Source organism: Limulus polyphemus, unplaced genomic scaffold (genome assembly GCF_000517525.1).
Source record: "Limulus polyphemus unplaced genomic scaffold, Limulus_polyphemus-2.1.2 Scaffold8222, whole genome shotgun sequence".
Classification (NCBI taxonomy): Eukaryota; Metazoa; Arthropoda; class Merostomata; order Xiphosura; family Limulidae; genus Limulus; species Limulus polyphemus.
Window position 1 is genome coordinate 5,785 of NW_013673832.1, and position 13,040 is coordinate 18,824.

Below are 13,040 nucleotides of genomic sequence, written 5' to 3' on the forward strand. Positions count from 1 at the left end.
TAGAAACCGGGTTTCGATACACGTGGTGGGCAAAGCACAGCTAGCCCATTGTGTAGCTTTGTGCTTAATTTCAAACATATTCTATTAATTATTATACTAGCAACGCGCGGTGGGCCCCTAACGGCAGTGAGCCCTGGGCAATTACCCCTTTTGCCCATTGGATAAAATGGTCCTGCATTGTTTACTTCAATAACAAAAAACTAATTATTTTCTTTGATCCTCATCTTATTCTGCTACAGAAAAAATACAAATTTTATGGTCATTTATTTATTTATCTTCAGGTCGAATTACACCTTCATCTAGACGGAAGCCTTCGAATCACTACGATCTGGGAATTGGCTCAGTAAGTTTAAATTACTTTACTTTTTGGTAAAATATTACATTGCACTTACATGTATTCTCTGATAAAATTGAAAGGAAATGGTGTAAAAAGAAACACGTAAGAGACGATGTATGAAAAATTAATGAAATTGTTTCTTTTATGGTCCCATAAGTTATTTCTCACAATCGAATGCTATAACTCAGGAACCACATATCTTTACTGGGGGGGGGGGGGGCATTTAGAAGTGATAGACTAGAAGGAGAGCAGCTAGTCAACACCATCCATCACCAACTCTTAGACTATTCTTTATCAATGAATAGTGGGATTATAATGCCCCCACAACTGAAAGGCAAACATATTCGGTGATGGGATTCGAACTCGCTACCCGCAAATTACGAGTCGAGAGCCCTAACAGCCAGACTTTAAAAAAAAGGCATTTCAAAAGTAGAGCCGAAAAGGGCACGTGGCTGTGAGTGTAGACTTATATTAACTGAATACTTTACATAGCTTCCTACCTCACACATAATCCTATTTGCACAATAAAAATAGACTGGTCATTTGAGGTATGTCAGTTGATTTCTGGACCATAGAAATGCCGAAATGTAGTCATGGTTAGGTTGGAAGTCTGTGCGTATATGAAATTATCATACTAACTTTCAAAGTTGTATAATAATACACGCCCATATAACCATTCCTTTAGCTGTCATCAGAGTCTAGTAACAGTGAAAATCGAACAAAATCGTTATGTCTCCAACTAGGATAAAAATATGAAAAACAAAAACGTTTTCTATTTTTGTATAAATTATAGGATTTTCTTTTAGTTTTCATAGATTTTATTGTAAGTTTTAAAGATATTATTACATAACGTTATAGAAAAATATCATCATATTTAGTGTCTAGAAAAAAATAAATTATTCGTACTATATTTTTATTCCTATAGAAAGAAGGGCATTGACTTAGGATGCAACACATTGGCAGAATTAGAAAATATTGTAAGAATACGTCGACCTTCAACACTCGCGGAGTTTCTGAAACCATATAAGATTTTTATGCCGATAATCATGTAAGATTTTCTTTTACTTTCTCTCTCTCTCTCTTTTCCTATCTATCTCTCTCTCTAGGAATAATTTTAGATAATTTTTTAAAATTTCAGGGATTATTATCGATTATTTTAATTTTTAAATAAGGTAACAGCGACAAGAGGTTTTAAAAATCTAAAAACATCGCTTAACTTTTATGTCATATTGCTAAGTATAACTTCCTTAATCGCAAAAATATTTGTACTAATTGTTATTTGTTAAAAATTATCGTTACACGTCGATCAGAGATATATAATCAGTTTTCCGACAGATCCTATTATCTATTACATATATATATATATATATATACATAACACACTTTGGTTTAATTTTTCTAGCAGTTTAGTGATTTTAAATAGAATTTCCAACATAGTATGCAGATATATCAGTTATATATTTAAGCTCCACATTGTTTGTTCTGTATTGGAGTTTCTTCTATAAAATCTACTTGGTTCGTGATAATTTTCCTAAAATATCCTGCTCCGAAAATTTATGCAACATTAGGTAAACTTTTCCAGGTTCAAAACGTAAGAAGTACGATGGTTGCCATTATAGTAGTTGCTTATAAAATTTCAGTGTGTTATATTGTGTGACACGTGGGAATCGAAACCAGATTTTTAACGTTGTAAGCTTATATAACTATGGCCGTACCAAAATTTTTTTATCAATTTTGTAACTGTACTGTGCTACTTTAAAACACCTTTTCTTAGATGAGAATCAGAGATTTGTAAAGAAAGTATTGTAAGCATATCTTTATGTGTAGGTGGTTTAGCGTCTTTTTTGGTTTTGCTGTCAGAAATAAATAATGTACTGTAAGCTATATTTTTGATATTTTAATTTCGATGTTTATTTGCTATAGAGAGCCTGTCATTACGTAATAATGACGCAAAATCTAGGAGTTTCCTATAATAAGTAGAAAACTAGAAATCATATCAAAATGTGAGAGTGAGTTAGTCAGTCAGTGAATAAATAATTTAAATAGTTATTCAGTATGCTGTCATCTTATAAAGTTCTTTTTTTTTTCATTTTGCTTTTTAGAGGCGACCCTGAAGCATTAGAGAGAGTGGCCTATGAGCTCTGTGAAGACCAAGCTAAACAAGGTGTGTGTTACTTTGAAGCTCGTTTTTCACCTCATCTGTGTTCCAACACCCATGGTCTTCCTCCAGATCAAGTTGTCTCTCCTGATGACGATAAGGCAGTAACACCAAGGAAGGTTGTAGAAAAGGTCTTGGAAGGATTACGGAGAGGAGAAAAAGACTTCAATATCAAGGCTCGAGTAATTCTGTGTTGCATGGTTGGACAATCCAGTAAGTTAAATTTAACACCTTACTCATATTAATTAGAAAAAAATGAACATTTTGGTATACTGACTATATAACAATATCTCCATAATTTGCTTCGTTGTTCAAATGATATCGGATATTATAACGTGTTAGATATTTATAATTTTTTGAAGGTTGTATCTGCCCGGGCTGTGACACCGCAGGTTCGTGGTTCCCATTGTTGTAAAACTTGCTCTACCCACTTAAGCCGTGAATGCGCCATAAGAGTAGCAGTCAAATCCAACTAGTCGGTCAGACAAGAGTAGACCAATAGTTGGCGTTGGGTGCCATTGACTAGCAGTCGTCCCTCTAGTCTATCAGTTCAAAATTAGGGCGGCTATGCGCAGATAGCCCTTTATGTAGCTGAATCATTCAATTTAGATTCTAGGCCTTTATCCATTTTATTTTGTTTTGTTTTTGGAAACTTCCAGCTGGTTATTACATTTGATTTGTATGCTGATGGTGTAAGTGTGATATAATGCACTTAATATATAATTCTGTGAAAAACCTACTGAACTGAATAATTAATTCAAGAATACAATAACAGTAACTTTTACAGTGAGCAAGTTCTAATTTTAATGATTAAAACGTTTCGACCCACAGTATTAGATCATCATAAGATGAAAGTTACATCCTAATGACTCGCACTATAGGTCAAAACGTTGTAATCATTAAAATCAGAACTTGCCCACTGTAAAAGTTACTGTTATTGTATTTTTTAATTAAAAAATGCGTTGTTGTAGTTTTTCATACATTTACCTAATCTCTTTCTTGAAAGATTTTAAAAAGTTATCAAGCTAGCCAATTCATTAAAACATCCATTGGTTTTCGACTAAAATTAATAAAAAACAAAACATAAAAGCTTAAAGTAAAGACATAATTTCTACAGTTAATATATAAACCTATTGTTTATCCAGAGATTAATTCTCTTTTTATTACTCAATATTCTGCACTACAGCGCTTTCTACAGCACAATTGTAAAGAAGAAAAACAATCCCATAAAAGTGATATTTTGCAATTTCTAATTTTTAAATTATGATGTTTATCAAATATGTAAATAAAAAGTTAATTAAGTAGGGATAAAAGACAAAAAGGACAGTTTTTTTCTTTTTTTTTTGTTGACTATTGAAAATCAATGGCTTTTCTGAAGTGATTTACATTTTCAACATCATTCAAGAAAAATTTTATTTGGTTTGGAATTTCCCGCAAAGCAACTCGGGGGCTATCTGTGTTAGCCGTCCCTAATTTGGAAGCGTTTGAAGTTAAGCACAAAGCTACATAATGAGCTATCTGTGCTCTGCCCACCACTGGTATCGAAACCCGGTTTTTAGCGTTGTAAGTCCGCAAACATACCGCTATGCCACTGGGGGGCATTTAGAAGTGATAGACTAGAAGGAGAGCAGCTAGTTAACACCATCCATCACCAACTCTTAGACTATTCTTTACCAACGAATAGCGGGATTGATCATCACATATAACGCCCCCACAACTGAAAGGGCAAACATATTTGGTGACGGGATTCGAACTCGCGACCCGCAAATTGCGAGTCGAGAGCCCTAACAACCAGACTTTAAAAAAGGCATTTCAAAAGTAGAGCCGAAGTTGGCAGAAAAGGTAAAATTTGTTATCTATGTAAAAGGATTCGAAAGTATTTTCAATTTTTTACCTTTTGAAAACAATACCTAATGTGCTTCATTCTTAATCTCCAGGTTTATGATAATCCCATTTGTATATCTGTCTTTATCATTATAAGGAGTTACACTATTATTATCCTCACGGCTTTAGAAATTTACAAATAGGTATTTCACTGATTTAAATAAATTGCAGGTTGGGATGAAGACGTGCTTGCACTGTGTGTGGAATTCAAGCTCCAGGGAGTGGTTGGCATCGACATCGCTGGGGACGAGGCTGGAGAAGTTGAAACTGACAACGAAGAAAATGTGACAATGAAGACAATCGAAGTATTCCAGGTAAAACATATAGTTTTGTCGATAAATAAGTTCTACATAACATTTAATAATTTTGCGTTAATAAACTTTTATTTTTTCCGAAACATGAATAACAGCAATTTTTAAGACCTAGTTCCAGGACCAGATTAAGAATTTTTGGAGGAATGGGCACGAAAGATCTTGCACCTTTTCACCATAATTATATATATATATTTACAACTGTTATCTAAATATTTAACCTGGAGCGTAGGTTGGCCCTGTGGCAGAGCTCTGGATATCGGAACTGGCGAGTCGAGGTCAAATCCGTGTGATACAACAAAATATTCCCTGCACTCTAAGCTGTGGGTGCGTTATAAAAGTAATAGTCGATGTTTTGTGCGTGGATGGTGGGTGGTAGGGTGCTGCTGAATAAAAGCCCTCCCTTTGGGTACTAATTCAAAACTAGGGCAGGCGGCAGTTAGGCTTAGTTAGTTTGTCATTTACTCCTCTTAGGGTGCTACAATTCATACCATTTCCTTTGCATGGTATATTACTAACTCTTCACACTGATTTATTTATGATCAAACCATTTTTGAAAGAAATTGGTTTATCGTGGTTGTAATAAAATTATTTAAAAAACTTTTAATCCTTAAGAAAATATGCATTTATTTTTTATTATCTACTTTTCAAATTATTATAACAGATTTTTTGGGAAGGTCACTTGGTGTATGACGCTCTATAAGCCCCCGCGTTAACCCTGTCATCCCTAGTTCTGACAGTCGTAGCCTTGTGATACATGTTTGGGTATCGTTATCGCAAAAACACACTCCACACTGTGGAGTCATGAGTGAACTCTAAGAGTGACAATAAATCTCACTATTCGATCAGATAAGAGTAACCAAGTGTTGACGATGAGTACTTTGACTAGCTGCATTTCTTCTAGTCTTTCAGTTCAAAATTAGGGACGGCTATACTAAGATCACCCTTATATTTCTCGGTTCGAAACCCTAAAATATAGTACTATAAAATATAAAACTAGTCCTGGTTAAAAAGTAAAGATTAGTTGATAAACAGTTAAATTGAAAACAAAACCCCAAAAAAAAACAATGTATCGATGCACTAAGTAAATGTGCTGAATTCTTAGGTATAAAAACGTTGTACCTTTTTCTGATTTTTTTGACAAGCTATCCATTAACTCGTTACTAAAGCTGAAGTAGTTTTAAAACATTTTATTTTAGTTGTTTTATGTGATAATAAATTGTAGTTGAGCAATTATCAACATTAATTTTAAATGTAACCACACCATTGTTAGGCCTATGCACTTTATGCCTGAGTTAGTTTTAATATCATCTTACTGTAATTGAGCAATGGCGTGGTTGTCTATATATCTATCTATGTGACCGAAATAATAAATACTATGGTGCCATCTGTTATGCCACAATGCAACAAAATCTTAATGCCAAAAGTGGTGATTGAGGCATATGAACAAAACTCCATAAAAAATTCACACTTTGGATATTCGAGATTCAGACAATTATAAAAATAACTGTGGTATGTGCAAAAACCATGTTTTTATAACAGAACACAATTTGAAATAAAATTACTCTCCTCACAACAAGAACACGCCTTTCACTAGGACTGTACCTGAGGGTTTGATTATATCTTTATCGGTGTAATATTTAAATGTAGTACTAAAAAGCTAGAGTTCTTAAAAACTGTTATTTTTTTCAAAAAAAGAGTACCACTTTTAATATATAAAAAACATTACAGTTTACATCATTAACATTTATGAAAATTTGAGCTTTGTACATTGAATTATTTTGATGCAATAAGTTGAGTATGATTAATGAGTACAATCCGAACACTGATTGCAGTACTTTCCAGAAAAACAAATGTTTTTTTTAGAAAATGTTCACTTTTTTTAAAATAATTTCTTACAATGAGGTATGAATACTACGAGTACTAGCACAAACAGCTGCCGATTGGGCGGCGTTTCTGCTAGTTGACACAAATAACAGAAACTTCTGGAAATTACTACCTGTTTATATATTTTATGAATACCAGCTATTAATTGTATATATATATATATATATATATATATAGAAATATTATAATTGTATTTCTAAGTTAAACTTTCAATAATAAAACATCCATTTCATTGTAATTACTTCTAAAATAAATGTATAACATTAATGACATAGTTGATTATGGGCCTATAGGGATTTCAAAATGAAATTATTCAAACCTAGAGTAATATCTATTTTAATTACATGTAAAAAAGTCACTCTACTAATAAAATCGTTTTCATTAATAATAATAATTCTTCAAGTGAACATAGTATTTTCTTACCATGTATGTTCATAATGTTGTTTTAGCGCTTACACGATGGGATATCTGCGCTGTGTCCATTGAAGGGAAATCGAACCCCGGTTTTTAGCACTGTAGGACTTTAAACTTACCGCTGACTCACTGGCATCTTATTTTTGTACACATCTAATTTTATTTGAACGTTACGAATTTTTCTGCTATTTTAGATTATGATGCTTATAAATTTAATGCACATGTGCATTAGATACTGTGACGTATCTACTTGTTTGTTAATTTCCCGTAGAAATTCTTTCCGAGAAACTTCAGCGATACAAGTTCTTTCTAAATTAAAACTAGTTTATTCTTTCTCGATACAACTTTATAATACACAGAATTTCCACAGTCACTTTAAACTTAACAACCTTATAACACACGCTATAAATCACAATGATTCACACACTTTACTTACGGCTTGACTCGATTATCTCTATCTTCAATCTCTCTATCTATCTGCAGTTATATCTCCGCATTATTTGCCTGGCTTATATACTAAAAAAGAGGGCGCCTAAAACAGACTAGAGTTGCGGGAAAAGTCAAGATCCTTCGAGAATTTCATGACGTGTTACCAGCTTCACGTGACTTCCGCTCTCGTAACAATGCTATTAAATATAGATAATTAGAGAGAGAGGGTACTTAGCCGGGCGTACATTAATGATTAGAGTGTCAGGATGTGGATCAAAAGGACTAGGGTTCGAAACATGATGCTGCTGAATGTGTTACTCACTTTCATCACTTCGTGCATCATGATAGTTGGGGGGGGGGGGCGTTTCTGCTAGTTGACGCAAATGACAGAACTTCTGGAAATAACTACGTATTTAGATTTTTTATGTTGTTGTTGTTTCTTATTAAGCACAAAGTTACATCTTTGCTCTGCCCACCACGGGTATCAAAACCCGGTTTCTAGTGGTATAAGTCTGCTACTTTCAGCAGTTCGTGCATCATAATAGTAACAGCCAATCCTTTTATTCAGTTCGAAGCGGGATAAACCCTTGTGCTTATAATTTATTGTCTTCCAGCTAATCAGTAGTTGAAAACTAAGCTAAAACGCCTACACTTGAATCCTAGGGATATCTGACTTGGCCGCTTGGCCACGTGCGCATAATGTGCCATTCAGTTTGAAAATCCAGTTACTGTTAGACGGAATTCAGTCGATGGACATTATGCTTTGCGAGTAAAAATTGATGTTTTAATTATATTTTTATGGATATGAAGGTTTAGGTAACCACTCATCTATAATAACTAGAACGTTGAGTGATAAAGCTTAAAGCTTAATATATTTATATTTTATGCTTCGTGTTATAATACAAATGCCTTTTTTTCTTCATTTCCCCCTAGTGGCACCGAGGTAATTCTGTAGGCTTATAATGCTTCAAATTGGGTTTTAATACCCGTGGTGGGCAGAGCATAGATAACCCATTATGTATCTTTGTGCTTAACTACAAATAAACACACAGTAAATAATAAACCTTTCAGAATATTGAATGGTAATTTATCCTGGTTAACTAAATAAAATATATAGTAATCCTAAATTTTTAGAAGCATATTCTATTCTTGATCAATACAAAGGATTAGACATCAGAATTGGATGTCTTAAAATTTATAATATTTTTTTTTCTCACTGTCACAATTAAGAAAGCAGAACGTTTAGGAATTCATCGAACTGCACACGCTGGGGAAGCAGGGCCGGCTGCTAATGTGGATCGGGCCATCCGTGAGTTGCGAGTGGAAAGGATAGGACATGGCTACCACTCTACAGATGACGAAGAAATATATAACCAGGTGTTGAATCTTGGCATTCATCTTGAGGCATGTCCATACTCTAGTTATCTGACTGGATCAGTACCACTCACTACCCAGAAACATCCTATCATTAGGTATGTTTAAAAGCACTAATTATTTGTCCAAAAACATTTCATCATTAGGTATGTTTAAAAGCACATTATTTACTTGGAAACATCCTATCATTAGGTATGTTTACAAACAAATTACTATCGCAAAATAACCCATCATTAAAAGCATGTTGAACAATTAACTCTCACTGGCCAGAAGCATCCTGTAGTTAGGCATATTATCAATAGGTTTAACATTCTTTCAGTATTTATATTACTAATATTTTTTATTGGACAGAAATTTCCTGTCATTAAGTATGATAATAATAGATCTCACTGGACATAACCATTTTGTTATTATATATTTTTAGCAAACCTCTCACAGATCAACAATATCCCATCTTTGGATATGTTTAATAATTATTAGTCATGAATATATTATCAATAGATATATTTCCTTGCACATTTTGCGATTTTGAAACATAAACAATGGTTAGTTGTGCTTATAGTAGGTTTTATTTACTAGAAAGGTCAGAGAAGCGTCATTATTGTAAAGGTTCAATAGTGTTTATCATTAAGCATTAACGATATTTTTTAACATATTAGTTACTTAAAACATGCATACATCTAAAAGAAAGGATAATATGTATGTGTGTGTATGTGTGAAAATATGTTTTTATTGTTTTGTGTGAAATTAAATATTTTTTCTATTAACAAATTTTAATTTGAATGTATAGTACTTAATTTATATATATATATAGATGTGATACCCTCAGTCATTATATGCTTGTGAAACGTTATGAGTATGATAAATCTAGTTTGAAATGTTTTTAATCTTTTCAGATATGCAGAGGACAATGCAAATTTCTCTATCAGTAGGGACGGGCCTACTGTAACAGGTACAACCTTGAATGATGAGTATGACCTCTTGAAATGCATGGGACTGAAAGAAGTTCATTTTGCACGAGCCGTGAGTTATCGTAGATTTTAACCCACAACATCATCTATCCTTGAATATCAATATATGGCAAATCATGAACTTAGAAAATAACAGAATTTGAATTTTAAAATAATTACAAAAACTTGAAACGTCTCATTTGAAAATTGTTTTGTGTTTTGTTTATTTACAGAATTTAAACGCTGCACGAGCTTCTTTTCTTCCGGACGAAGAAAAACAGGAGTTGTTGGAACACGTAAAGAATATGCACGGTTTGTCTCTGTAACAAGTCGGATTTTTTCAATTCTATTGCGTTAAGAAGTGAACATCCATTAGTATTCAAGTGACAAAAAACGTGAATGGTTTACTCTGTCACAACTAAAATGGTAATTTTAAAAGAAGAAAAATAGTATTTTATTCAATAAATCGATAACTTAAACCTACGCAAAGTCATCAGTGTGTTTATTCAGTTGAATAATGCGAAGTGAAAATAAGTTTTCATAAGTCTATTGTAGGGTAGAAATATATTCAAATGAGTATCATGTTACTCTTCTGCCTTTGGTGATATAAGGTGGATCCTCAACCAGAAATATTGTATATTAGATGAACGTCAGAAAAAACAAACTAATATAGATTATATTTCAATTTTATTATTTTATTCGGAAACTTCAATGATTCTCCTACATTGTAAAACTTTTCCTTTTAAAATAACAGTATAACCCAAATTAACAATCAAAGTGTTATCTCAACAGTACCCGACTGTACAAAGTACATTTATTTTGTAGAACTGGTGGAGAACAAAATAATATAACTTTAACAGTTTAAACAGCATTAAATTATTAAACAAAACTTTCAAATTGATATTGTGTGTTTCCCGTGAATTGACTAACATAAAACAATATTACAGCTTCTGTTTTTAGATTGTCTATATTTCAGTCATTTTATACTTTCAATTTGCTGAGGCGCTGGTTTACTCTCTCTTCCAAGTGTTTTGCTAGGGAGTTAAATGTGATTTTTTTTTCAACAATTTTATTTCGTAAACTATAATTTAATTGCAAACGTATGGATGACTATATTCAAGCTTGCTGTAAATTAAATCAACAAAATGACATTTAAGAAGTGTAAAGCTTTGAACTTCTGGTTTAAATTTGAGAGACTTATTTCTCGTGTGTGAGGAGAATTAGTGCTATTGAAAAAAAAAAGAAGGATTTTGATATTTTTACTTGGAAAACCCCAAATCCTCTGCTTAATATTCTGCGTTCTATTTACTTGAATTGTAAATTTAAAACAAGAAAATTAGTGTAGCCTTATACAGTAATCTGGTGAGGACTCATGTGAAATATTGTATATAGACGTGTTGGAAAGAGTGCACAGACAGAATACTAGAATGATTCCTGACTTAAGTAATTTTAAACCATGAGGCGAGGTCTGGAATTTTAAAGTTGTTTTCTTTTGAGCACAGGGGACTTGAATCAGGTGTTCTGACATTTAAGGGGATTGGATAATCTTCCTACGGTTGTCTGTTTGTGTGGACTAAGGAAAACGTTGACAATGCAATTCTTAATATTATGGATATAGATTTAAGCTTTGAATCCAATACAAATTGGTTTTGAGAAAGTAATTGTTTCGGTTAGTTTTAACCATCTTGTAGAATGGTTTGCCTGATTATGTGGTGTGTGTTTAGTTAGAAAAATTAAAAAAAAAATTATATATATAAATGTGAACTTATTTAGAAATTATATTTGTTTTATTCTAATTTACTCCTGATTACTAATTTGTATGGATATGGTGACCTCAATTGGCCGAATGTTTTTTTGCGTTTCTTATACATCAGTCAAAGGAAGACAAAAAGTGTCATGATTTATGACCATATACCTTATTTGTTTAATTGTCCATAATGTATACGGCTAATCAAATCGAAATATTTACGATTTACTGACATTAATAATATAATATTCTCTGTTTTCTTCGTCCTAATAAGGGTGTTCGAGAGCAACAATATACCACTGGGAACGAGGATAGAGTTAACGCGGTGGCTATTATCCTTTGAGTTAGCTCTGCTAGTAGTAGTAGTACTCTATTCAAATTTCCGCTACGGCAAATTAAAAATAAATCCTTCAAAATATAAAGAAATACTAAATTAAATCAACAAACACGCCCCTAACCAAATTGTGAAATAACTAATACTTAATATTGAAGTTTAAATCTTTAAGTTGACATGGGTGCGTAGATTAAAAATTATACACGTGTCACTCTCAAGCGCGTCTTGAAATAGTATTTTAAAACAGCTTGTACCAGTACTGCACACATAGGGACACGTTCGGCGATCATATCGACCGCGTTCATTTGACGACCAAACAAACCAACACTTAGCTTTTGACAAGGAATGGTGAAGGTGCTTAAATACCCGTCTGTGTGCTTGCAAATCACTTTGTTATGTTAAATTATTCGAGAAATTTTGTAACTTTAAGTTAACTTTATAGAATTATTATGACAACACAGCACTGAAATTTGAAGCCAATAATTACTTGTTACACTGTATTATCACTAAATAATTATTTATAATTATAGGCCTATTACTATTAGTCTTACACTTACAGTTACATCAGTTGTGGGAAAAGGTTTGGAAAGTATGATAAAGGATGCTTTGCTAAGTCATTTAACAATATTTAGAATTTTATTGGATAGTCAGCATGGTTTAAGTAAGGGAAAATCTTGCTTTACAAATCTTTTGACGTTCTTTGAATAGGTTACTGTTTATGTAAATGGGGTAATGGTGTACATTTGGTGGATCTGAAGTTTCAGAAATTATTTGACAGTCTTAAGGTTAATACACTGTTAAGGTTATTTCCATCCAAATTATGATAATCCACATGCATAATCTTGCATTTATCATAATTAAAACCCATGTGCCATTTATTCACCCATCTCACTAAATGATCTAAAACATTTTGTAAAACAGCAGCATACTATTTACAGCTATCAACACTACATACTGTTACGTCTCCGTTTGTTAATTAATTTTCCGTAACTTCGTTCCGAACGAAACTTTAAGCGACACAAGTCTTTCTTAATAAAACTAGTTTATTATTTCCGAATATAACTCTGCGATACACTTAATCTCAATACTCGCGCTAAAACAACACTGTAACGAACGAACGTTAACTTCAACAATACCGTGTGACTGCAGTTCAATTACTCACTACACACATTACCTCCCCTCTTTTATATACCAGCGTACCCTATTTCTAGTAAG

At 32.8% G+C, this 13,040-nt stretch overlaps 1 protein-coding gene across 1 annotated transcript; it reads left to right on the forward strand.

The window, feature by feature from the left end:
• Window positions 1–239: 239 nt before the first annotated feature.
• LOC106475209 (adenosine deaminase-like) lies at window positions 240–10,227 on the forward strand (the record flags this gene model as incomplete). Its single annotated transcript, XM_013935905.2, has 7 exons — window positions 240–343; window positions 1,263–1,385; window positions 2,440–2,708; window positions 4,551–4,693; window positions 8,651–8,892; window positions 9,691–9,817; window positions 9,978–10,227. Coding segments are annotated over 7 exons (1,101 nt in total), but the record flags the coding sequence as incomplete, so codon positions are not given.
• Between the last annotated feature and the right edge of the window lie 2,813 nt (window positions 10,228–13,040).